Source organism: Odocoileus virginianus, chromosome 27, assembly GCF_023699985.2.
Source record: "Odocoileus virginianus isolate 20LAN1187 ecotype Illinois chromosome 27, Ovbor_1.2, whole genome shotgun sequence".
NCBI classification, from domain to species: domain Eukaryota; kingdom Metazoa; phylum Chordata; class Mammalia; order Artiodactyla; family Cervidae; genus Odocoileus; species Odocoileus virginianus.
Window position 1 is genome coordinate 26,928,689 of NC_069700.1, and position 26,025 is coordinate 26,954,713.

General features: G+C 54.1%; 2 protein-coding genes across 3 annotated transcripts in view; one reads left to right on the forward strand and one right to left on the reverse strand.

The window, feature by feature from the left end:
- The first annotated feature begins 1,015 nt into the window (after positions 1-1,015).
- Positions 1,016-3,489, forward strand: LOC110151023 (5-hydroxymethyl-dUMP N-hydrolase). The gene is made up of 4 exons (XM_070456405.1): positions 1,016-1,235; positions 2,749-2,817; positions 2,986-3,096; positions 3,289-3,489. Exons 1-4 carry the CDS (start codon positions 1,055-1,057, stop codon positions 3,435-3,437), a joined length of 510 nt encoding a protein of 169 aa, XP_070312506.1. The 5' UTR covers positions 1,016-1,054; the 3' UTR covers positions 3,438-3,489.
- A 407-nt stretch (positions 3,490-3,896) lies between these two features.
- The window catches only part of CUL9 (cullin 9), a 35,044-nt gene continuing 12,915 nt past the window's right edge, over positions 3,897-26,025 (reverse strand). The window contains exons 12-41 of one of the 2 annotated variants that reach the window (XM_020914078.2): positions 25,124-25,370; positions 24,924-25,029; positions 24,192-24,419; positions 23,849-23,939; positions 23,555-23,726; positions 22,099-22,204; positions 21,729-21,824; positions 21,348-21,523; positions 20,958-21,091; positions 20,430-20,609; positions 20,147-20,256; positions 19,887-20,069; positions 19,595-19,755; positions 19,087-19,315; positions 18,802-18,991; positions 13,427-13,572; positions 13,149-13,278; positions 12,796-12,995; positions 12,129-12,379; positions 10,830-11,175; positions 7,455-7,595; positions 7,176-7,340; positions 6,867-7,030; positions 6,431-6,524; positions 5,872-5,946; positions 5,641-5,751; positions 5,435-5,552; positions 5,007-5,140; positions 4,298-4,371; positions 3,897-4,224 (exon numbers count right to left, since the gene is read on the reverse strand). In XM_020914078.2, the coding sequence (XP_020769737.2) occupies positions 4,029-4,224; positions 4,298-4,371; positions 5,007-5,140; positions 5,435-5,552; positions 5,641-5,751; positions 5,872-5,946; positions 6,431-6,524; positions 6,867-7,030; positions 7,176-7,340; positions 7,455-7,595; positions 10,830-11,175; positions 12,129-12,379; positions 12,796-12,995; positions 13,149-13,278; positions 13,427-13,572; positions 18,802-18,991; positions 19,087-19,315; positions 19,595-19,755; positions 19,887-20,069; positions 20,147-20,256; positions 20,430-20,609; positions 20,958-21,091; positions 21,348-21,523; positions 21,729-21,824; positions 22,099-22,204; positions 23,555-23,726; positions 23,849-23,939; positions 24,192-24,419; positions 24,924-25,029; positions 25,124-25,370 (4,754 nt within the window). In that variant the 3' untranslated portion in view covers positions 3,897-4,028. Of the gene's footprint in view, positions 4,225-4,297; positions 4,372-5,006; positions 5,141-5,434; positions 5,553-5,640; positions 5,752-5,871; positions 5,947-6,430; positions 6,525-6,866; positions 7,031-7,175; positions 7,341-7,454; positions 7,596-10,829; positions 11,176-12,128; positions 12,380-12,795; positions 12,996-13,148; positions 13,279-13,426; positions 13,573-18,801; positions 18,992-19,086; positions 19,316-19,594; positions 19,756-19,886; positions 20,070-20,146; positions 20,257-20,429; positions 20,610-20,957; positions 21,092-21,347; positions 21,524-21,728; positions 21,825-22,098; positions 22,205-23,554; positions 23,727-23,848; positions 23,940-24,191; positions 24,420-24,923; positions 25,030-25,123; positions 25,374-26,025 lie in introns of both variants that reach the window. The other variant, XM_020914076.2, reaches the window with a different exon arrangement.

Consider the following 26,025-nt stretch of genomic DNA (forward strand, 5'->3'; position numbering starts at 1 on the left):
GATCTGAGGCAAGAACATGCCCAGCTTGAGGAAGAGGCAGCGTGGCTGCGGAACAGACGCTGAGGCTAAAGGAGCTGGGATGAGAGGTGAGAGAGGCACCAGGTCCTGTGGGGCTGCTGAGCCCCTGAGAGGGTTTGGTGGTTTTACCCCAAGTGAGATGGGAGCCTTTGGAGGTTTGGCTGAGGAAGGTCATGACCTAACTTCTGGGTTTACAGGTCCCCCTGCTGGAGACCAGACTGTGTAGCAGGAAGGGGGGTCGACAGTGAGGAGGCTGTTGAGAGAGGTGCTGGAGGTTTGGAGGAGGGGGCGTCAGTGGAGGTGGTGGGTGTGTTTCCCACCCACCCAGGACCTTACGGGGTCCTCTCAGGCCAGACCCCTCTCACATATCCTCTGCTTTAGCTTCTCTCTGAAGTACCCAGATAATAGGGTGTGCCTGCTTTCTGAGTTGTTTTGCAGAAGCGCAAACCACCACCAAATGGAAGAAATTAACCGCCTGAAGACCATGAACACGTGGCCCACAGACCCATAAGTACTTTAACCCCTGTAACACCCTTAGACTCCCCTCTCTCACCTCCTCTTTAAAAATGGTTGCCTGGATCTCACTGGGAAGTTTAAGTATTTTGAGCACCTCTGCCCTGAATTCCGTTTGGCACCTGCAGTAATCACAGCCCTTCTCTTCACTGCAACCCGGGTCTGCACTGGCACTGGGGTACGACCCCAGGTTGGGCCCCCAGAAGGTGGGTTTCAGAGTTTTTAAATATTTGGAAGGGAGAACCCACAGGAGTTGCCCGCAGATTGCACGTAGGGTTTGACGGAAAGAAAAGAGTCAAAATGACTCCAAGGTTTGGGACCTGAGGAGCTGGGAGAATGGAGTTGGCTGTGGCAAAGGTGGGGAGGAGTGGCTGAGGTGGCGAGTTAAGTCCGGGAGGCGCTGGGCTCCTACAGGTGGCTGCGGTTGACGTTTCCGTTTCACAGGTGTGGACACTCGGAACCAGACCCCGCGAGGCGGGGGCGGGGCGGGTCACGTGCAGGGGCGGGGCCTGCGGCGGCCGGGATGGCGGCGGCTGCTGGAACCCTGGAGCGCGGGGAGCCGGGCAGTCTCTCCCTGTACTTCTGCGGGAGCATCCGCGGCGGACGCGAGGACCGGGAGCTCTACGTGCGCATCGTGTCTCGCCTGCGGCGCTTCGGGGTGGTGCTCACCGAGCATGTGGCGGCCGCCGAGCTGGACGAGAGCGGTGAGGGAGGCGGAGCTCGTGGCGCGGGCGGCGGGGAGGGCGCAGGCAGGCCCATCTGCCCGAGAGGAGGAACTGCGGTGGGGCGCTCAGACCGCGTGCGTCCGACCTGGGAGCCCACTCCTCGCATTCAGTTGACTTTTGGGTCTTTCCCATTCATCTTTCCCCGCATTCATCTTGACCTTTGGGTCTTTCGTGGAGAACTTCTTGGGCTCCTTCCGGAGGCTTTTGTAGGAGCAGGATGGGAGTGGGCCGCGCTGGCCTCTGATCTCTCCCACCTAGCACAGAGCTTTCCTTTGACGTGAAGGTACCGGCCCTCCCTGACCCGACAGACCCCAGGTCCTGCGAACACCATCTCTCTCAGGCCCTCTGATCCTCTTGCTCCTGCGGAGAGGTAGTCCCGGATCCTGGCTGGTTTTCTACTTTGGAAATGATGCCAAAACACACACTTCTCATGAAACCTCAAGTCTGCCCCCCCTTTCCCTCCCAGGGGACAGAGCCAGGATCTGTAGGACCCAGTGCAGTTCTCAGAGACCTATTTAACTTTTGACTGCCTTGGGTCTTCATTGCTGCGCACAGGCTTCTCATTGCAGTGACTTCTTTTGTTGAGGAGCCTGGGTTCAGTAGTTGTGGCCTGCGGGCTCAGTTGCTCCACAACACGCATGTGGAACCTCCTCTATTCAGGGATGGAATCCATGTACTCTGCATTAGCAGGTGGATTCTTACCTACTGGGTCACCAGGGAAGTCCCTGGGGCATCCTCTTTAAAAAGATGCATCACAAAGTTGCTGGTGCTTTGGGAAGAGCCTGTGCTCAACAGTGTTCTGAGGGAGCTTGTTGAAAATGTAGATCCTGGGATAAAACCTTTGAGTCCATTTTTAATGAGCTCTCCAGTTATTCTGCTCTGATCTGGGGCGTGTGACCCTCATGCTCCCAGTGAATCAAGCTGGAAAGCTGGGATCCTGGCCCTGTGACCCCAGGATATCCTGCCTTCACACCACCTCCCACTGGTTACACTGCTTTCAGGCAGTGATTCTCAAACTCGCCTGGGTATGAGAATCACCTGGAGAGCTCAGTCAGCAGCCGAGGCTCATCGATCCCTGGGTCTTTGTAGTTGATCAGGTTCTCAGGTGGTTCTCACACCCACCAAAGCCTGAGAGCCTCTGGGGCCCTAGGGTCCTTGCACGGGCCAGCCTCTTGCTCCTCTTGCCTATCCCCACCTGGGATGCGATTCCTCCTCCTCTCCACCTCTGATCATTGACCCATGGTGAGTCCCTCCATCTCACCTGTATCACTTCTGTCGTTGATCACATTCCACCCCCCTGCACAGGGCTGCATTTTCCTTGCAGGCTCTTCCATTTCCTTAATTCATGGACTCCTAGTGTTGGGTGGGCCCTTGGAGGCCATCTCTCTGTCCCCTCCCCTTCCCTGAGCAGGGTGGACCTGGGGGTGTCTAGGGCAGAGGAGAGGAACTGAAGACCAGGGTAGGCCCCTGACCAGCTTTCCCTCAACCACAGGGGAAGAGGCTGCTGGAGGCGACAGGCTCATCCATGATCGGGACCTGGCCTGGCTGCAGCAGGCAGATGGTGAGTGGCCCCCGTCCTGCCTGCACACTCCCCTGGGGTCCTAGATCCCCTGGACCTGCCTGGCTCCCCGCCTCCAAGGGACTCCCTAAGTTCCCTCCTCCACACAGCCAGACTGTGTCGTGTGTCCCTCACAAGCCCGAGGGTGAGCCTGGTCTCCTTTCTTCCCAGTGGTCGTGGCAGAAGTGACCCAGCCCTCTCTGGGGGTAGGCTATGAGCTGGGCCGGGCAGTGGCCCTCCATAAACCAGTGCTGTGCCTGTTTCGCCCACAGTCTGGCCGAGGTGAGCACCCCCAGCCCTGGCCTCCTTTCCCAGCTCTCCTGGGTCCTGGCCCTCCTCTCCTTCCTTGGGGGGCTCTGAGCACAATACCCACCCCAGAAAGGGATGGGAAGGGAAGGGTAATGGGCAGTGTGGGAGGGGAGGAGAGTGTGAAAGTGGGGGGGAGCCACCTTCACCCTGCCTCCTCCTTCCCAGTGCTCTCAGCCATGATCCGGGGAGCAGCTGATGGCTCCAGGTTCCTTGTGTGGGACTATGAGGAAGCAGAGGTGGAGGCCCTGCTGGATCGGTACTTTGAGACGTATCCTCCTGAGCAGGTGGCTGCCTCTCCTGACCCAACTGTTTGACTTCACCCCAGTTTTTTTTCACCCCAGTTTTTATTAAATTCTCCTGACCCCAGACTCGGCTCCTGGCTCTTAGCCCCAATACTGATTCATGGCATGTATACAATTCTGACATTATGTCACTGTAGGTAGAGGAAGGTCCAGTTCTCAATAATATCCTAACACCCCCCTCAACTTCAAGATGTAAAGACCTTTAAAGGTCTACAGGCCCCCAAGAGGAGACTTTCTAACATGCTCAAGCTCCCTGCAGCAACATTCAGAAATTTGGATGAAGCCGATTGTGGGGGGGGTGACCATTCCTTCCTGTCCCTGTGCTGGGCCCGAGGCGTGTGGGCTGAGTACCATGGACGTTTATTTCCCTTTATTAACGTAAGTCACTGTGGTCTGCTATGGGCTTTGAGTGAGGGCAGGGGGAGCTGAAGTGGCCCTTTGAGGAAACTGTCTGGTCTGCTTCCAGAGAAGTATATGAAAAAAAAAAGTTTATTCAGTGAACAGAAGATGGGGCCAGACACTGGTAACCACCTGCCCCCATGTGAGGGGACAATGGTGCATGCCTGACCCCTGTAACCCCAGCGCTCCCTGCGTCCTGCCCCCTCAGTCGTAGCCCTCATCATCGTCCTCCTCGTCGCCGAAGAAGAAAGTCTCTTGGTCCAGGTTCTCAGACTCCTCATCATAGGAGAAGCTGTCATTGTCCAGCTCCTCCTCAAACTCGTCCTGCTGCCACTCGGGCACGTCATCTTCGTCCTCATCCTCATCCTCTTCCATCTCCAGTCCCGAGGAGCCCTGGGGCCTGGGAGGGCGCACACTCAACCTCAGGGCCACAGTGCACACGCACCCCCCGTGGTGGGGTCCCCGCCACTCACTGACTGCCAGGCACGTTGGGTCCTTTCGTCTCCCGGGACTCGGATGATGGACTCTGGAGACCAACCCGGAAATCCTGGCAAGGAGACGGGACAATGTGGGGAGCAGCAGACCCTGGGCTCTGGCACCCAGTGTTCCTTCACCTGGTGTCCCCCGAGGGCCAAGAGCCAGGAATGCCTCCCCACCAACCCCAGCACCCCGCTCTATGAGCCATTGACTGGGTAACATGACAGGTGGTCTCCAGCGACCCAGGATACAGTGGTGAGGCACCACCTACCCTTACCATTGTGTGATCATGCCTTTTCTGCCCAAGTTACGTACCAGTCCGTAAGCTCCCTGACGGTGGGATTCCTAGTTGAGACTCAACATCAGTGTATGGGAGCCGGAAAGAACCTCAGCTCCCTTACTCTGGTGGATCCCTGCCCTTTGGCCCCCAACTCCTAGGATTCTAAATCCGGGAAGAATCTTCTGAAAAAGTTCCCCAAGTGAGTTCTGGAGAGCAAGTACCTGGCCAGATACCCTTAACCTGGGCTAACCACCTCCTTCATTTTGTAGGAAAGGCCAGGGGGCAGAGTGGCAGGGCTGGGAGCTGGGATTCGGGCCAGGTCCGTGTGCCCTCGAATCCTTTCCGTCAGGATCCCCCCAGGGTGCTGGGGGCTGTGGCAGGCGGTGCCAAGTCAGGGCAGGAAGGCCAGGTGGGTGGGCGGCTACCTGGGTAGAGTGCTGCAGGATGGCCAGCAGCCGCTCCTGGATCCGCCGCAGCAGCTCCAGGCCAGTGTTGAGGTGCTCAGCCCGCAGGAGGCGCAGCGAGGAGGCCAGGTCTCTGCAGTGCAGCATCGTTTCCTCTGCAGAGGGGGCAGGGCGCGGGGCTCCCTCCCTTCTTCCCTTCCTCCCACAGACGCCTACCATGTGCTCCCCACATCTACCAGGGCTCACAGCCTAGAGGTGGGGACAGGCCGTAATCAAAGCAAAGGTCGGGTGGGGGTGTGTACTGTGGACCTGTGGGGTGGAACTTGAAGATGGTAACAAGGTTACGAGGAACAGGAAGCTCCAGGGGCCAGAGTGAAGGTGGGCGGCTAGGGCCGGGTCACCCACCCATCTGTACATTGGGGGTAGGTGCTAGGGGGACGGAGGCTCACCCAGGAGGATCTGCAGGGCATTGGTGTGCAGCTCCAGGGCCTCAATCTGCTGCTCCACCACGTCCATGTGCTCTGTGTCCTGGTTGTAGAAGCTGTACACGCAGGCGTAGGCCAGCACCTGCGGGGCCCCAGCATGCTCCTGCTGAGGCTGCCTCCCACCCTCCCCCTCTTCCCGTCCACCCTCTGCCCAGCCCACCCCACACAACCTTTCGTGCCTGCTCGAGACCCCGGCAGGCATCACTGAGGAAGGTGAAGGATTTGGGCGGGGGCACCTCGTGGATGGCAGACACACGGTTCCGCAAGTTCACAGCAAAGTCCTGTGCAGAGAGGCAGCCGTCAGCGCCAGGGGGTGCAGCCCCACCCCTCAGAAGAGCGCCCGGCCATCCAGCCCAGCCCTCTGACCTCCGTGCCCACCCCGCCGTCTCCTCCCTGCTCACCCGGGCCTGGTGATGGAAAGTACACCTCTCGTTGTAGTCCTGGAAGCGCTTCTCCTGGCGCGCGGCTTTGCTTACCTGGTGAAGACACGTCAAGAGGACTGTTGGGTGATCGGAGGGACAAGATGAGGTTACTCCTCAGACCAGCCACCATTCACGGAGGCCTGCTGCTGCTCTACCCAGATTCCTTCCTTCATTTCTCGTAACTGTGAGATAAGGGTGCTGAGGCCTGGCAGGCTGACTACACAGTGAAGCCAGGCCCTCACTCAGAATCCTTGCTCTTCTCTGCCCTGGGCCTCCTGGGAGCGCCCAGCCTGCCACAGTCTCTCTGTAGGCCCCCGTCCCCGCCTGGTGTGGGAGGGCCGACTCTGGGGCTGAAGGTCTTTGTGCACAGACCTCTCAGGACGGAACTCCCAGCACCTGCAGGCCCCGGGGCCTTCAGTCTTCTCTCCACTGAGCCTTGTTTCACCTCTCCAGCTGCTTGGGACATGGAGCTGTCTGCGCCTAGGCCCCTGCCCGCCCCGGGGCCTCCGCCTGCCTCCTCTGGGCACCAGCTCCTTACCATGGCGGAGCAGTTGTAATAGTCTTTGTGATTTGGCTTCCAGGACTTGAGGCAGCGCCAGCAGAATCCATGATTGCATTTGGCACAGGTCATGCTGTGGAGGAGGCTAGCTGGTCAGGATTCCTACCTCAGGCCAGGGCCCTACCAGGAACGCCAGGGCCTGGGCACACCGCTGGCCCCTCCCATGCGCTCTTAAGTCTCCTTAATTTCACTAATCCCTACCAACCATACCCTGGCTTCCAAATCCCCCCAGACATGCAAGCTTAAAAGTGGGGGGAAGAACACTGGAATCACTCTGGAAGGTGCGAGGAGGTAGTTGAGGACCTCCCCGTGGTTCCTGAGCTTTCTGGTCCATCCACTGCCCCTTCCTTCTGCCAGGTCTCCCACCCTCTCCCAAGCCTCCAACCCTGCCACCACCCACACTACCCCCTCTTACTGCAGACACCCCTCATTCTTCTCAATGGGAGCCTGACAGCTGGGGCAGCGCTTGGAGATGAGCTTGGTCAGATGCTTGCTCTGGGCCTCCACGCTCATGCCATCGTAGTAGCCGCCATCATCCACCCACTGAGACATGTGGCCGCAGCTGGCAGGGTAGTGTGCCTAGAGGAGGAAGGGGCAGCGAGGGCACAGCTGAGTCCTTATTGTGGACGGGTTGGTGCGGAGAGGACAGGGCAGGGTCCAGGGGGTGGGGGGGAGGGAGGGGTATGGACCCCGGCAAGGGGGCAGAGCTAGGGTGGGCCCCCACCTCGGGGAAGCTGCAGCTGAAGCAGGAGGCCCAGCCGCACTTGGAGCAGGCGGTCCCACAGCCCAGGCCCTGGCGGCAGAGGATGCGGTCGCAGCCCTGGGGGTTGGTGCACCAGGTCAGGTTGGTGCAGCTCTCCACGTAGCCTCGCAGGAGGGCCTTCTCATACTGTGGGGGTGCAGGGGCCACGAGGTGAGGGCCTGGCTCTCCGACACCACGCCTCTGGGAGCCCCCTGCTCCCGGGGGCTGTGCCCCCGAGCCTCTCAAGACAGAGTGGGGTACCTTGGAGATGACCTCTGGTGAGGAGACAATGGCACGGATGAAGGCCCCCGTGGGCTGGGCCGGACAGTCGGCAATGGGGCAGGTGCAGTTCAGCACGAGGTTCTGTTCAATTCGCGTTGTGAGATATTCATTCCAGCAAGACTGGGAGGGACACGGGAGTGGCCGCTCAGGCATAGCGCAGGAGCAGGACCCCTCCCCGACACGAGCAAGGCCAGAGACAGGCCTGCTGCTACGTCAGCCTCAACACTGACCCTAACCTTTCTGGCCTCCAGGGGTTTTCCTGATTGGCCCCGATTACAGTTCACTTTGAGGTGTGCAAGCCGTGGTAATTAAAATTATTGTTGGGATGGGTAAAAGAGAATCAAGAAAAAGAAGACGATTCAAGTTCTGAGAACAACTTGGAGAGAGCAAGGTTAGAGAGAAAGAAGGCCTGGGGGGCTGGCCGGGGCCCACTGTGCTATAGCTGCTACCTCATCTGGCTCAACTTCTTACCTCAGGCCTGTCTCCATGCCCCCACCTCCCCAGACTCAGCCTCCTCCACTGCACCCCTAAATCCTGATCAGCCACCCTACCCCCCAGTCACCAGTGCTGGAGCTGTCACAACTCATAAATCCTTCTCCTGCTCTCACGTCACTGCCATACCCCAACCCAGGCCATCATCCCCTCGCCCCCAACATCAGCCCTCATCATCTCCTCCCCAGCAACATCAGCCCTCATCCCCTCCCCCCTCAACATCAGCCCTCAACATCCCCTCCATCCCAATATCAGCTCTCATCATCCCCTCCCCCCTCATCAGCCCTCATCATCCCCTCCATCCCAACATCAGCCCTCATCGTCCCCTCCCCTCATCATCCCCTCCCCCGAACATCAGTCCTCATCATCCCCTCCCCTCATCAGCCCTCATCATCCCCTCCATCCCAACATCAGCCCTCATCATCCCCTCCCCCCAACATCAGCCCTCATCATCCCCTCCATCCCAACATCAGCCCTCATCATTCCCTCCCCCCTCATCAGCCCTCATCATCCCCTCCACTCTCAACCGTTCCTTCCCTCATCCCTCCTGAAGACACCAGCTACCTCCATGAGCACCTGAGCCTCCAAAACACTCCCATTAAGGACCCTCTCCCTCACACTGCCTACTGCCGAGCTTCCCTGAATGATGGATCCAAACCCCAGGAGAGCCCCCAGGTGGTTCCATGAGGACTCTCCATGATAAATAAGTGCTTTACTGAACTATTTTCACTCAAAGTACTAAACAAAACCAACCCCTTCCTATAGTGAAACAAGCCCAGATAAGCTGGGAAGTAGAATGCAAAATCCTTTTCCACATACAGACACCCAGGCACACAGGCCCTCAGGGCCTGATAGCTGTGGGGTAGGAGCACTGCCCTGCAGGACGACGGCCAGCGTCTCAGTTTGGAACCTGCTCCATGCCCGCGAGGAGCCTCTCTGCTTGGGGCTTACCCTTGGCCTCCACTGTCCCCACTGCCCAGCCCCACGGAATGCCTGGACTCTCCTCCTGCCCTCAGCCACTCAAGCCTCAACCCGGGAAGCTGTCTCCCACTGCTCCAGGCCCCAAGGCTTCCCCCGTCAGTGGCTCCTGCACTCCGCCACTGGCTCCTCTGCTGGGCTGGATTCAGCCTGCGTTGCTGAGCTGTTTCCCGGCTCCTGTCTCTGTCTCTACAGGGTGGGGCTGCCCCAGGCTCAGCGCCCTGGGCCTGCTCCTCTCCCCTTGGGTGATGCCAGCCAGGCCTCTGCACTTATTTCCAAATTCAAAAATCCACTGTCCACTTGACAGTCCCACACAGGTGTCCAACAAAGCAGCTCAAACTTTACTTGGCCAAAATGGATGGAACTTCCCCTCAAATATCTGCCCTGCACCCCAACCCCAGGCCTAACAGTTCCCCCAACTCCTCCTGCCAGATGCTCAGGTCAAAACCCCAGGAGCTGTCCTGATGCCCGTGTCCTCAGCCACAACCCTGTCAGCGCTACCCCACACATGTCCCAATCTGTCCACCCCTTCACTGTCCCTAGGCTCAGCGGCCAGCACCTCTTGCCTCTTTGTATAAACCTCTGAACCAGCGTCCCTGCTTTCACTCTTGTTCAGTCCAAACCTTTTCTCCATACCAAGTGATTTTTTCAAAACTGGAAATCAGATCTTATTGTATTTCTGCTCAAAACCCACCAGGGCTTCCCATAAAGACCCTTGTCTGCCAGCCCAACTAACTAGGCTCCCGTCCGCCTCCCAAATCTCTCCTTCCGCTGTCCCACTGCTGTGCTCACCTTCCAGGAATTAAACGAGACAATGCTTGTAAAACAGCACAATGGCCCAGAATGAGGCCCCCATAAATATTAGCTGTGGTTATTATTAGCTCTCGGGTCCTTGTCTGCCGGGGTCTCCCCACTCCCTCACGCAGCACCCCGCGCTGTGCACGCAGGAAGTCCATGACAAGCATTAGTTGAACAAAAAAGTGGAAGTGTAAAGGGAATAATTAAGAACCTGGGAACAGGGGGCAGAGGCAACTATGTGAGAAGAGTAACTTGAAGCTGAGCAAAAGGGAAGGAGAAAAAGTACAAGTACACACGCATGCAAACGCACATGGCCCAGGTCACCCACCACTGGGGCGGCGCTGCTGAGAGAGGCGGCTAGAATTCATGGCAACAAGGGCGCTCATCCTGCTAAGTGGATGGGTGTGGGCTCTGGTCCTACAAGCTGTGAGGCAGGGGCAGGGGAGACAGGCACTCAGCACCCGGCTTCCTGCCTCGGCCCTCGCCACCCCAAGGGTGCTCCCTCCCCAGCTGGTCTTCTCTGCTCAGCTTCGCGGCAGCCTGACTTCCTGGACTTCCCTCTGCATTTGTGCTGTTTTTTGTTTTAAACCATTCCTTTTAATTTTTATGTTAAGTGAACGTGTACAGATAAAAAGAAGTGATGACGTTTTGGAATAAAAAAACCTTTGGTGGTGATAAGAAAAGCATAAACATAGTCATCACCAATTTCCGAACACTTCTCATTTACAAAGTGCTAGTGATTTGATTCTGTACATGTGTATGTATTATCTATTGTTCTCAAATTTGGCTGAACACTAGAATCCCCTGAGGAGCTCTTGTTTCACCTCTCGAGATTCTCATTTAATTGGTCTGGGGCATACTTTGAGCACTGGGATTTTTTAAAAGTTCCCAGTGAGCACAATATGCAGCAAAATGTTAAGAACCACAGACACATACCACCAGATCCTAACCACCACCCTGCAGTGTCAAAGCACCACTTACCAATGACAAAACCAGCTTAAGAGGGACTAAGAGACTCATCCAACATCGCCCAGGACCAGAAGTGGCCTTGCCCGAGTTGTGGTGCTGGGGGGAGGAGAGCCTCACCTTACAGCAGTAGTGCCGGCAGCAGAGGGCAGGCAAGTCGTGGTCGGGCGCCAGGGGGCTGACGCACACTGGGCAGTGGTCGGGGCGCGCGGGGGCGGCCTGGGCCTGGGGCACACACAGCCCGGCTGCCAGCAGCAGCGGCTCGGGGTCGTCGCTGTAGCTCTGCAGCAGCTGCTCGGTGCCCCAGTGGGAATGAGCCAGGAGGTGCTGTGCCACGTCGGGCTCCAGATTCAACGTCTCCTGCACCTGCCGCACCGTCTGCTCCATCAACCCTTCCACCTCCTGGGGGCTCATGGTGCGGCCCGCAGGCAGCTGGAGGGAAGCCAGGGCAGCCACGGCTTCTGGGCTTGAGGGAGAGAGGGGTCAGCGGTCAGTCTCACCGCCCTGCTTATCTAACCCACTGGCTGGACACCACCATGGCTCCCCGGTCCCCACTTGTGCATCTCCATCCACACTTGCTGAATCAGCCTGAGGATCATCACCCCACCATCAGAGCACAGCCTCCACAGGAGCATTTGTATGTGGGGGTGGGGCTGGCAGTCACAGTGACTGAAGCAGTACTGGAATCTAGTGGGCAGGGGTCACGGTGCTAACTGATGGGACAATCATACTGCAGGTCCCTCCCCAAATTCTCCCAGCGTGTCTAGTGAGAGAGAGTCTACAGCCTTATTCCTCAATGTGTGGTCTGTGGACCAGCAGCCTAAGTGTCACAGGGAGCTCTAGTGAACTTGAAAATGTGTGCGAGTGAAAGTTTGAGAAAGATGACTCTAGAAAATTCACATTTACACATGATATGAACAGCAGGCATAAAAGCAGAACAACTCCTGGTGAACTGGAACTGAGGTAAAGAGCTTTAGGGTGCCAGCTAGCTAGCAGAATCCTATGGCAAATTCCTCTGGAGAACAGACTTCCTGAAAACTATTCATAGAATTTGTATATTTCACTAAGCAGAGTGCATAGTTAGTACTCAGTATGTGTCTGCCCAGTATTTCAATTCTGCTTAGAATGAAAGACATCCAGAAAAGAGTTTATGAGTCTTGGACTCCTACCTAAGGGCTGGCTTTAGGAGTCTAGGGAGAGCAAGGCCCCTGCCTGGGAAGGAAGCAAAGGGGGTGATGGCGCTGGGAGTGGGGGTGAGGACTAGTATCAGAGAGAGGGAAAATGGTGCTAGACAAAGAAAGAAATGACATGTCTTTGTTCTGGCAGCCTGGCTTTGGCACTGTGACCCCTCCCGTGTCACTGTGGTGCCATCTGTCCTGGGGGTCCCTGCAGCAGGGGGACGGGGCTAGTGGTGGCTACCTCATCTTGGAGGTCTCAGAGGTCTGGCTGCCAAAGAAGGGTATCTCTGCCTGGCCTCGGCAGGGCCCCGAGGGCTCCGGGGTGGCGTATGTGAGGATCTGGGGCCAGTCATCCCGCCGTTCCACATAGCCCTGGCCCAGGAGGTGAAGAATGCAAGAGAGGACATCCGTGCTGGTACAGGCCACACCCCCAGCAATGGCGCGGCCCAGGCTTCCAGGGGGATTTGGACCCTTGTGCCAGGCCTCCAGAACCTGAATGGGAGGTGAGGAAACACGTGGGCTGCAGTTACCCAGAGCAGCCAGCCCTGCCTGGGATCAGTGCCCAGATCTGCCACTTACTAGCTGCCTGACTACGGATCAGTTACTAACTCATGCCCCATTTTTCTTATCTGTTAAATGGGGATAATAATAATAGTAGTAATACCAACACCACCAATCTCATAGTATTTCTGTGTTGGTTAAATGACTTAATCATGGAAACTTTTTAGAATAGATCCTGGCACACGGTCAGCACTCATGTCTGGTCTCCACCTTCTAACTTCCCATCAGGAATAGAAAACCCAGATGGGAATGTCACCCACCTTCCCCGTGATGACCCCTGCCCCCCACCCCACCCCCAAACACGACTCCCTCCTCCTCCCCGCACCATCAGGGTCCCCTGTGCCTACCAGACAAACCAGCTGGTCAATGTGGAGGCCCTTCTCCCCGTGCGCTTTGAGAATACGGACAAGAAGACAGCTCAGGAGGTTCCTCTTCTGCTCCAGGGTCCGGCCTTCATCCTTCTCCACGTTCAGGTATGTCTGGGGAGGCAGGAGCCACAGGGCCTCCCCACGGGGCCAGAGCCCAGGATCCCGGAGACGCAGCACACCTGGAACCCACTCCCAGTCAGCGCCCCAAGAGGGGAAGGGACAGACGAGTGAGGGCAAAGGGGACTCCATTCTCATCCCCTGTATCTCCCCCACCCAGAGAGCCCACCCCCTGGGAGCAGAGGCTCAGCCCAGCCCCACCACCTCGGACCTACCCCTAGGTGGGAAGTCCTGACCCTCCTGTAGGGTCAAAGGGCCGCTGTCAGAGGTGAGGGGTAGGAGGGCCTGGAGCAGCAGCTCGGGGCTGAGGTCAGACTTCTTCAGCAAAGCCTCTACTGACACCTCCTGGGAGGGAGAAACAGGGCCAGTCAGGAGAAGATAGTCAAGGCAAAGGAAAAGGAGAGGAGGGACAGAAGGTGGGACAGGCAGCGTGGAGGAAAACAGCGACAGACGAACTGGAGGAGGAGACAGAGAGGCCGAGGAGCTGAGGCACCTCCGTCTGATTGAAATGCAGCAGCAGCCACATCTGCAAGGTGGACACATGCAGCGTCTGGTCCCCGAACCGCAGCTCCGCCCGGCCCAGCCACGTCCACTGCAGCCGCCGGTGTGGCCCCACATCCAGGACCGGATGGTTCTGACCTGGGAGTGTCGAGGGAGGAAGTGGAGACAGCAGGGGAAACGAGGGGTCAGGGCTGAGGCGAGCGTGGAGCATTCGCCAGGCTCTGCTAGTCTCTGTGGGGAGCAGGGCCCAGCACTCACATACACACTCACATGGGGAGCAGGGCCCAGCACTCACACTCACACACACACACACTCACACGTGCACCTCATCCGGTGTCCCGAGCACAGCCCCTCTGCGTCTGCCTCAGGGCAGCCTGTGCCCCACCCCGTGCCCAGCCCGGTGCCAGGTGAGCTCCACAGCAGAAACACCAGAGAGAAGAGCTGGGCTTTGCTCCCAGAGACCTTGATAGTTTTAGAGATCTGCTAGGCTGAGTCTCTGCCGCCCACTGTGAGCCTGGGGTGTTTGCTCAGACTAGAAAGCAAGGATGCTGTCACGAGGAGAGGGTATCAAAAGGAACCAGAATGAGAGGTGCTCTCTGGCCCAAGATGGGACAATGTGAATGTCAAAAAACAAAAACAAAAAACCATCTGTGATGGACTGAAAAACATGGAATATTTTAAAAGCCATGAGGTCATAATGATATCTTTTATTTTTCAAAGACCTCATGGGTCATCTTTGGATGAAGCTACAGAACCAATACATTATTTTGAAAAGTGGTTAAAAAAGAGGGAGAGGAAAAGAAAATCAAGCCTTTCCTGTATAAATGGACCTTCAAGGTAACCAAAAAGCTGATGAGAGAAAGGTTCTCTCTATAGATAGAGCCTCCTGGCTAACACATGGAGAGAGGATGACAAAAGCAGAATGTCATTAGCTCCTAACCCTAATGGGAATGAGAATGAATGTCTCATGAACAGCTGATGGGAAATTATGTATAATGTATAGATTGGACAGACAATGCTGAAATCCACTTTAACATCACACAGAAAGACAACCTCCTGAAGGAAGTACACAACACTGCCTATGACATGACCTTGCCTGAGAAAATCAACCCAGAATCTAAATAAGCTCCTATATCTGAACACCTAAATATCGGTCTTCAGGAAAGGAGGAGACAGAGGACCGTGCTAGAGGACACCAGGTAAACACAATCCAGCCTGTGGACAATTCTGCTTGGACAACTACCCAGTGTCCTCCACAAACAACTGCAGGAGGGGAGGAGAACTGAGGCAGGGATCTATACACTGAGGGAGACGAGAGATTTAACTCATCAAATGTAAGATGTGGGCTCACACTGGATCCTCAATAGGCCCAAAAAACCCACAAAAAACTCTAAAAAGCTCAAGATAATTAAGGAAATACGAATACTGACTGTATATCTGATAATATTAGGAACTACTACTAATTTCTATAAGTTTGATAATTATAGAATCCTGGCTTTTAAAAGGAGTCTTTATCTGAGGGGTGGGGAAAGTGGGTGGGGTACAGATGAAGCAAAATTGGCCATGAACTGATACATATTGATATACTGAAGTTTATTCTGTCTACTTTTCGGTATGTCAAAACTTCTCACAATAAAAAGATTTTCTAAATGAAGATGAAAATAAGCCATTCTAAAATAAAAACTGATAAAAAAAAAACCTCTAAATAATGTACTTTAGGAGGAAAACTGTATTCGGAAAGGAGGATCAAGGTACAAAAGGAATGGTGACTAAAGCAACTGGTAAGATGGCAAATCCGAACTGAATAAAACAATAACAATAATCACCAGCTGGGAGAGAAAAAAAGGTACAAGATGGGGATCAGACTGGAATTAAGATTTTCTATGGTCCTTCCACTTTTCAGGGAGATGGGAGGTGACATTAACAAGTTAAACTTACATTAAAAATATAAGAGCAATCAACTACAGACACAGAATGCATAACTTCCAAAACTGATAGAGACAAAAAGGAATTTTAAAAATCCAAAATAATAGAATGCACAAAAACCCAGGGAGGAATCACATCTGTTAGTGTTCTACTTAACTTTCTTGCTTTAACTGTATTTTTACATACTCCCGTATATATAAAATAACTAAAGTTTAAAATTATAAGAAAAGTCAAACGTCATTACTTATAATAACTAGACAAAAATTGATAATTCAAAAAGAGAGATTTTAGGTTGATTAGAAAACAGGTTCTAAAAAAAAAAGAAAACAGGTTCTAGGTATTAATATTTTAAATAAAGACACATGTCTAAAATATAAAAGGAAGTCAAAGTTAAAAGAACAATGAGGGAATTCCCTGGAGGTCCAGTGGTTAGGACTTACTGATTCCACTGCCAGGGCCCAGTTCAATCCCTGGTTGGGGAACTAAGACTCCGCAAGCCGCATGGGTGGCTAAAAAAATCGTAAAATGCTACTAGGGGAAATTCTGATGAGAGTAGAATACTGGCATGCTTTAAAGTATACTGCCAACAGATTGCTTATTAATAGTAGCAAGGGAAAAAAATATTAACTGTACAGTGGAGAAATCAAACCACCTCTTGACCAGGCTATCAAAATTAACATTACAAACAAGGAGCAGATGGTAATCTTGTGTTTCCATGTATAATATCCTTGGAAGATGTAACATCACTTAGTACTCTGGCCAGGAATGTGTAACTTGAATCCAGAAATACATAAGCTTAAAAGGAGGAATTAGAAAATTTTAAAGGATTATATCTCCCAAGGTGTCAATATCATAAAAAATAAAGCCTGTGGAACTGCTCCAGATTAAAGGAGACTAGAGATACAACAACTAAATGCAACAGGTGCTCCTGAACTGGATCCTTTCTCTCCAGGACTGAAAAAAAAAATGACATTATGGAGTAATCAACAAAACTGGAATATGGAAAGTAGATTAAAAGTATTATATGAATGTAAAATATTTGAAAGTAATAAATGGAGTGCTGGTTTCATAAAAGAACATTTTATTCTTAGGAAATGTATATTATTTAGGGGCAAAGAGCCAACATATAAGCAACGGTTCATGAAAAAAGTATACACACATACACATACATAGACATTTATAGATATGTATATGTGCACAAAGAGCAAATAGAAAAAGCAAATGGAGCAAAACATTAACAACAGGTAAACGTGGATGAAGAGTATATGAGGACTTCCCTGATGGTCCAGTGATTGAGCATCTGCCTGTCAATGCAGAGTACATGGGTTCGACCCCTGGTCTGGGAAGATTCCATATGCCATGGGGCAAACAAGCCATAACTACTGAGCCCACGCGTGGCAACTACTGAAGCCCTCCTGCCTAGAGCCTCTGCTTCACCATGAGAAGGGCCACCACAATGAGTAGCCTGCATACCGCAACTAGAGAGCAGACCCTACTCACTGCAACTAGAGAAAGTCTGTGCACAGCAACAAAGATCCAGTGCAGCCTAAAATAAACTTAAAGAGAAAAGAGTTTACAAGTGCTTGTTATATTATTATTACAATATTTTTTTCTGTAAATTTCAGATTATTTCCAAATTAAACAGTTTTCAAGTAAAAGGACAACTGAATTTTATACTTAAAATGGCTAAAATGGCAAACTAAGCTAGTCATATTTTACCACAATAAAAGAGACCTAAAATAATGATCAATCCAAAAGAAAACAGTAAAAGGATAGAAATAGACATACTAGAAAGATACCAATCAAAGAAAGCTGGTAAACTATTAATACCAGATAAAAACAGACCTTAAGAGAAAAAACTTCACTAGAAAGAAAGATGGTCATTTCATTACAATAAGGCTTAAATGACCATGAAGATTCTAAATCTACATAGTCCACTATGCGGTAGCCACTTACCACATGTGGCTATTTAACATTAAACTCTGAAGTACATAAAATTAAATACTGAGTTCCTCAGTCACACTAGTCCCATTAAAAGTGCTCAGTAGACATGAATGGCTGTCATTTTTGACAGCACAGAAAAGAACTTTTCCATCATTGCAGAGAGTTCTATTATTACTGCTATATAAAGTTCTATTATTATCTACTGTTAAATGATTTTAACCTTGTGTCTGATAATGTAGTCAAAAAATACATAAAGTAAAACTGACATGACTAGAAGTTTAAAACTTCACTATTGTAATGGTAAATTTTAGCAAACTTCTCTAAGTAATAAATCAAGCAAACAAACATGAGTAAGGATACAGATTTGCACAACACAATTAACAAGGTCAATTTACAGGAATATATAGAATCCTATATCCAACAGTTGAAGAGTACACATTCTTCTTAATCACACACAGACACTTATAAAATCTGATCACCTACTAGGCCATGAAATAAGTCTCACTAAATGCAAAGATTCAGAATCACAGAAATCACTTTCTTTGGCCACAGGGAATGAAGGTTAAAATCTAAACCAAAAGATGACTAAGCAAAAAAAAAAAGTTTGGAAACTTTAAAGTATATACTTCCAGAAAACTAATAAATCAAAGAAATAAAATGGAAATTAGAAAATTCTTAGAACTAAACAATAATCAAGTACTACATGATAAAAACTTATGTGACATCCCAAATATCCATAATTCATGCAGTGGAACATGAATCAGCAATGCAAAAGAACAAAGTAATGATGTTTAACTGCCAACCTGAAAAACTCCCACAGACATTACATCCAGTGAGAGAAATCAGACACCGCAGAATACATACTCTATGATTCCATCTATATGATGTTTAAATTAAAGGCGGAAACCTATGATGATAAAAGGGAGAATAGTAATTTCTCCTGGAAGAAGATACTGACTAGAAAGGGGACATGAAGGAGGAAGCCTTTTGCTGGGCTGGCAATGTTCCGTATCTTGATCAGGCGGGGGCGCTGCTTACAGGAGGGCATACGGATATAAATTTCATTAAGCTATAATTAAGATTTGTGTACTTCATTGAATACTAATTCTACCTCAATTAAAAAAAAGAAGACTCTTAAAAAAAACACACAAAACCAAGAACTTACTGAATGCAGCTGAAGCAATGCTGATAGGAAATAAACAGCCTTAAATACTTTCATTTGAAAACCAGAAATCTGAAAAGACTAAAAATTAAATAAGCATACAACTTCAAGTCAAAAAAGGAAAAACAGAGCAAGTTCATACAAAGGTGAAAAAAATGAGAAAAATTAATGAAGATCTAACCCACACTTCACCGTTCCCTAGGGATGGTTCTATCCAGAAACCACTTTTCTTCCTATCTACGCATTCCTGTCCAAAGATCCTCTCTCCGTTTCCTCTCTGAGATGCCACCCCAAATCTCACCCCAATCTCCAATTGCCTGTCCCTATCTCCTCACTCTGGTTGTAGAAACTGGAGAAGCGGTCAAGGGCATCACAGAATTCTGTGGGAAGGCACTTTCTGGGATGGTACAGGTAGCAGAGAGGGGAGACGGGCCAGCAGCGTGGTGACAGGACCAGTACAGAGACTGTTGGACTTGGATCTTCGATAAAGAGCTCTTCCTCGGCCTCCTCTTCCTCCTCTTCCTCCTGAGAGACAGAAGGATTCCAAGGGCTCTTGGGCTCCCTTCTTTGGTCCAGATTCTCCTGCTCGCCTATTCCCCTACTCTTTCCCTTGCTCTTACCTCCTCTTCTTCCAGGCCCTGTTCCTCCTCATCCTCCTGCTCCAAGAACAGCTTGTCCAGCTGCTGGAGCTGGTATACGTGGAACTGGCGCTGCAGCTCCTCCGAGGTGCTCAGGCTCCGCAACATCTGCTGGGGGAGGCGGTTGGGGAAACAAAGGCCGATCTGCTCCAGCACGGCCCCCTCCAGCCAGCTTGAGCCCAAGCTCAGAAGACGGTCCGCCATGTAGTGCCTGCAGCGTGCACAGCCCAGCCGAGCCTCAATGTGGGCGCTCGGCAGGGCCTCCCGCTCCAGAATATAGGTCCCCCCATTGCAGCCTGCCTCATTCTCCACGCCAGGGCCACAGCCACCTCTGCATCTTAACCTCGCCTCCCCATTGCACCTCCCTTGCCTTCCCTCTAAGACTCAGGTCTCCCCCCACCCTCAGACTCTAGGCCTTGCATACCCTGCCTCTCCCCCCACCCTCAGACTCTAGGCCTTGCACACCCTGCCTCTCCAGACCCGCACTCACTGGTAGAAGTGCTCAAAAGTCGTGGCGAGCTCCAGGCCAGAGAGGACCATGATGGGCTCCAGGTGCCACTGGAGCTGCCCCAGTACTTCTACTCCAGGGGTTCCACCCATCAGGCCACTCTGGATCTGCTGGTCAATGTGTCGGGCAAACTGCTCACTCATCTGGGGGCAACGGAAAGGGCAGCAGCAAACCATGAAGATGGAGCAGAGTTTGGGGGGGGGGGGGGGGGGCGGGAAGGAGGTGAAAGGGCAGAGCAGAAGGGGCCTGGGAGGCTGCTGGGCCCAGCACTCACGTGGGCAGCAGTGAGGAAAGACTGCTGCAGCAAGGCACCAGAGAAGCCACTGCGCAGGGCCAGCGTGAAGGCCGCCCGGGGCCCGAAGAGCTCCAAGCCTGCCCTCTGCAAGCGCTCGTAGAGTTTACAGTAGCGGGGCACGAAGTCCGGGGCCCTCCAGGCCGCAGCCAGGAATGTGCTGACCTGAGGAGATGGGAAATCTCAGCCCAGGAGCCGCCCAGCAGCCCCGGCCCTGCCCCGACCTCAGCCCCACTGCCTACCTGCTCCTGTACCACGCTCAGCCAGCACTGCGTTATGTTCCTCAGGCTGCTGCTTGGAAGAACGGGGGAAGGCCCAGGGCTCCAGTCCCGACCCTTACTGCTCTTGCTGGCTGTGGACACAGAGGGCAAAGGAACAGGCTCGTCTCAGCCTCTGGGTGAGTCCCAGCGACCGGGGAACTCAGCCCCGGGGCAAAGCAGGAAGGAAGAGTAAAACCCAGGAGAGAGGAACCAGACAGCACCACTGCCCAGATTCTTAATTCAACCGGCCACGGCGGGGACTCACGGGGCCGGGCGGATGGCTCAGGGGAAGGTCCGGGAGGAGGCTCCACATGCACCAACAAGTGGCAAAGGCGACGCACACGAGAGGCAAAGGATGCGGCTCGACTCCGGGGGCTCCGAGAGCTCTCCCTCTGCTCTAGGTACTGATCCAGCAGCCACCCCAGGGAGCTCACACCTTCCGCATCTACAAGAAGACAGGTCAGAAACAGGCCTCCATGGGGGATGAAATGGAGAGCCCGGGAGAAGGAGAGAGGGGAAGCGACTGCATGAAAAGGATTTGGGGCCGGCAGGGCCCCAGTCCTCCCCTCACCAAGGTCTGCTTCCGCTGGAGCCTGGGGACAGGGTTGGGCTGGGGAGGATTCAAACACCAGAGTCCCAGGGAGCAGTCCCTGGGTCAAGGAGGAGAGGACATTGAGGTGACAGGCCTTCGGGGATAAAGACAGGAACCAAGAGAGCCAAGAGCATTAACTCAGGTCAGCCCTGGGGATAATTACAAGGAGTGGGTTAGTGGCACCGGGCTGGGGGCGGTTACCTGGGCAGGTGATGTTCTGCACCAGGGGGCTGACCAGGGCCTCCCAGCAGGTCTTGCCCAGCGCTTGTGCGGCCTCTTCATCAGGGAGGAAGCGATCTGCAAAATTCTGCTCGTGACGCAAAACCCTATTCAGTCTGGGGACAAAGAGTGTCTAGTCAAGGATTAAAGACTTCCTCAGGCCTCCACCCACCTGCGCTCAACTCTCAATCACCCCGAGATGAGCTGGTCCTTCACCCTGCTCCCCCTCCACCACATACTTCTGGCCTCTGCTGTTCCCTCCTCCAGCTGCTGCTTGATCTTTCAGACTCTGCTCCCCCCTCCCCCCGACTAACGGTATCTCCTTGGCTGCATCCTGCTCCCTTAGCCATCCCCCACTCCCTGCCCACCTACCTGGGACAGAGCTGGAGGAGGCGCTTGCGGTCCTCCGCAATGTCCCGGCTCCAGGCTTGGGCCCGAATGGTGTAGAAGAGACACGTACGGCGACACAGCTGCTCTCGGAACAGCGGCCAGAAAGTGGGCTTGGGGCCGAGGACCTCCACACCCCGAACCCGGGTGTCGATGCCGCCCTGTAAGGGGCACAGTTCTCATCCCCTCGGCTCCCTGGAGGCACTCCCGCCTCTCTGGAACTCAGCAGGCTCCTGGGCCACACACGGCCAGCAGACCAAGGAGGACCCCTGATCTAAGCCTGGCCCCCGAACAATGGAGAACCAGCTGCTAGGGAGATCCTTCGCTTCCTCCTGGACCCCATGCCCCCCAGTCCCCTAGCCCCACCTGCTGGCAGCGCTTTATGCGGATTTGGATGACAGGCCAGACGCGGCTCAGGTTCTCCAGGAGGACCACCCGGCTGGCAGAGGGCATCACATTCACCTGGTAGGGTGGAAAGAATAGTAGAGACAGGAGTGGAGCCGGAAGACTGCTGAGAGCAACCGAGTTTGTGACAGTGTGCGCCCCTTAACTCTCCCATCCCATGCCTGTGGATCTATGCACCTCCACCACCCTGATTCCACTCTCGCGGCTTAAAAAGCAGTGCCTGCCCGGGAGGAAGGGATGTGGAGCTTCACAGGCACTGGATCCATCCGATGAGGCCCCCGGGACCAACAGAAGGATGGAGAGTATGGGGAAACAGGCATGGGGTCCCCACCGTATTGAGCTCCGTGTTGATGCAGCTGGCGCTGTCACCCCCTAACACCACCACCCGGGCTGGCATGTAACTTGAGTCCTCGCTGGCCACCAGAAGAGTCAGCTGCCTGGGAGAGGAGAAAGGACTCAGTCAGAACCAAGGGCCCTGATCTGGGTGCAAAACGACTTCCGCCCAGAACATCCTCTTCAGACTCCTGTCCTCTTCTTAAGTGTTGGTCTTCCCCAGGCTCCCTGCTCTTCCCTTTACCTTCCCCCAAAGCGATTTCACGTAAACCCATGGTTTCAGCTGAAAGTTAACACCGGAAGGACTCCAAATTCACGCCTCTACCCTAGACCGCTCTCCTGAGCTTGCAAGCCACGCATCCAACAGACAGGTCCATGCCACGCCCACAGGCACCTCCAGGTCCACGTGCCCACATGGATCTGTCATCTGTCCGCAGAAACCTGCTCCTCTTCCCACTTCTCTCCTGGGAAAGAGAACTGGCACCCATCCAGCTATCCAACTAGCACACGTGACGTCTCCCTCATCCAGCCAGCGGCAGGTACCGCAGACCACCTCTCAAGCTCTCCTCGTCCACCGCCTCCTCGCTGTCTATTCCCGTTCCCGCCGCCTCGCTGAACATTCATCACTCAGTAAACCTTCCAACTCTGTCCCGGCCTGCCAGCCAAATTCACATAACTGCCAGAGTTCTCTAAATAAGAAAACCTACTTTCGTCTTTTCCCTTCTTAAAATCCATCAGTGGCTCCTCAAATTTCAGAATAAAACTCAACCCATTCTTCCTCCTTTTCCAGCTTCCTCTCCTGCCACTTCACTACACAGACCCTTCGTCCCAGCCAAGCACAGTTCCCCCCAGTACATCATTGTTTCTTGCTTCCATCCTGCACAGATGCTGTCCCCGTGTCTGTTGACCTCTCTCTACCCAGCCAATTTCTACCACAAACTTAACCCACTCAGTCTCTCTGTTTGCAGCCTCCTCTGAGATCTCAGTTGGCATCAGGATCCAGCACACCTGTCAACTATCACTTTTTTCTTACTCTCTCTTGCTGATCTTCCAGCCTGGCTCCCCAGTAAGACTGTCAGATCCCCGCAGACAGGCCCCTCATCTCACTGTTGGTGAGGCTCCAGGCCCTTGCAGGGTACCTGGCGCAGAGCACACAGCAAACCAACGCCCACACGGGGAGTGGGGGAGCTGCTGCTCTACCTCAATCAAAGCACAGGGCGGCGATGTGTGTCTGGTGGAGGGAGCAGGCTCGGGGAGAGAGGGGAGGTCTACACTGTGCTTTGGGAGATCAGACCGACATGCCTGTCTGTTCACTCCACACAACGAGTCTGAGGCCCCTCAGGCACAGGGCGTAAGTCGGCATTGTGTGTATGTAGGTAATTCTTTGAGGACGTGTACTGGGGCGTGTCAGAATATCCCTGTGCATGGACACGTGGACACGGGCATGCTCACACCTCACAAGAACACCACGGTGCATGTGGAGGGTGATGAAGTGGGAGCCGGTGCTGCCGTTGGACTCCCAGTAGGTCTTGGGGTTGCAGTCCGTCAGCTTGCTGGCCCGGTGCGGGTTGGACGACACCTCCACCTTCTCCCAGCACTTGTCCTCCTTCACTTCCACGCTGGAGCCTGTGGGCCCGCGGGAAGCCTGGTTAGTTGAGAGAGAAGACAGGAAGGGGACGAGGGAGCAGGAAGGGAAGGGGGAGCAGAGGCTGAGGTGGCCGCAGGAGGGAGCAGATGAGGGCACGAACCCTGGCAGAGATGCCTAAGGAACACGTCGAAGAAGGGGATGTTGATGGGGCGGTGGGTTCGTCTGTGGTCTTCGATCTGGCCCAGCACCATCTGCAGCCGGGACATGGAGAGAAAGGGTGCGGGGAGGGGGCAGGCACATGGAGACACACGTGGAGAAAGAGTCAAGAGGTGACAGAGCGCTCAGCCCTGTTCTCCAGAATCCTGGCAGAATAGAACCACGTGGGCTAAGGGCTGGGGAACAAGGGCCCTCGATCTGCCACCACTTGTGCCAGAGGGACACCGAGAGGCCCCGTCCCCCGCCTCCCACCTCCCGCCTCCCTCAGCCTGGACCCGCAGGCTCACCTGGATGCAGCCCGCCAGGATGCTGGAGGTGAGGTTGCTGTAGAGCTGGGCGTGCTGCTCACACTCTGTCACCAGGTCCCGCAGCTCGCAGGCCAGCAGCAGCTGGGCCGAGTGCCTCTCCAGGACCTTGGTGAGGGCGTCCTTGGCTCCCAGGCAGCAGAGCACCACCGCGTAGTCCTTGTGCGTGGAGGCCAGGCGATATAGGAAGCACAGCAGCTCCTGGACAATCTGGCCCAGAGACGCCGAGATTAACACGGGGACGCAAAGGGCGGGCTGAGGGGTGGCCTTAGATGTGGGGGTGCGGTGGCTGCGATTTCGGAGAACTTGAAAGCAGAGTACCAAAGACAGGCTGGCACAGAATGCTGGGGTGAGGACCCAGGGGTGAGGGGCAGAGCTGGGGCACCGCTCCGCAGGCTTCCTCCTGCCAGGACCAGCCTATCTCTGGCACCAGCCTCAGTGCCTGAGCCTCTCCCCACAGGGCACACGCTCCCCCCACCCCCCGCCAAAGGCAGAGAGCAAGGACTGCATGGACTGGGGAACGTGGGCTTCTCCCAAACCCAGAATCTAAAATTCAGGTGCAGTGAGAAGGCCTCGGTTCTGGCCTCCTTCCTCCACTCCCTCCCAGTGTCCCAGCCCGTCCAGGCAGGCTGTGCTGTGCCCCCCCGGGGCCTCACCCGGCAGCTGGTGCTCCCAGGCTGCCCGCCCTGCCCACCCTGGCCAGGGCTCGGGTACCTCAGAGTCACTGCCGGGGCCACTCAGACAGTTGAGGCAGGGCTCCAAGACCTCGTGCCAGGGGAGGACCATGGCCTCAGTGTGATCCAGCAGCTGAGTCAAGACCCTGGCAAGGGGCAGCAAAAAGTGAAGCCCTTGCAGTCGCCAGCTGCCCTCGCTCCCGACACACGGGCGCCCCCCACCCCAGCCCAGCCTCTCACCTCAGCGCCGTCAGCAGCAGGGTTTTATTGGGTCCGGGGGCGTCCAGAGTCCACAGGAACAGGAGGAAGGGCTGGCTCTCCTGCTGGAGGCGCTTGAGGAGGGGCCTCACGGCGCCCCCGGGGCTGCCCTCTCGGCACAGCACGCGCTCCAAGTCCAGGAGGAGTTCTGCAGATGGGCCCCCCACCAGGGATCGGATCAGCAGCTCAGGGGACCCCTCCTGGCTCTGGGCACTGGGGGTCTCTGGTGCTGCTGCCCAGACACACGGGAGGGAATAAAACAGGTATGAAGAAGAGTCACATGAGCTGGTCAGACTGAGATGAGCAGATGCAGAAAACCACCCCGAACTCTCCCCCACTGTGAGGACATCGACTGTTCCTACTCAACAGTGGCGGACTTCTTTTTCTGGCCGCAAATATACATCTCTGTTGTTGTTCAGTCACTAAGTCACATCCTACTCTTTGCAACCCCATGGACTGCAGTCTGCCAGGCTTCCCTGTCCTTCACCAACTCCCAGAGTTTGCTCAAACCCATGTCCATTGAGTCAGTAGACTGAACATATATCTAGCTATATCCGGAAAAAAAAAATCAGTATGGCAAACACTGTCAAGTTAAACAGCACAGTGTTACTTCATACGGTCCCACTACTCTCTTTGATTACTAAATGTGAGCTATGGTACTACACAAGCCAACAAATACTAGCTATTATAGTCAAGTCCCCTCTACTACTGAGCACAGTGGCTTCAGAGGTACAGACTAAAACATACAGTGCCTATTTCAACTTGCCCCCATACTTCCAGGTTTCACTTGTGCGTTGAATACAAAGCGTTTCTTCCCTATGGTATCAATATTTCACATTCTAAGTCACAAACTTCTGTATCACAAGTTACAATTCCTCTACCGA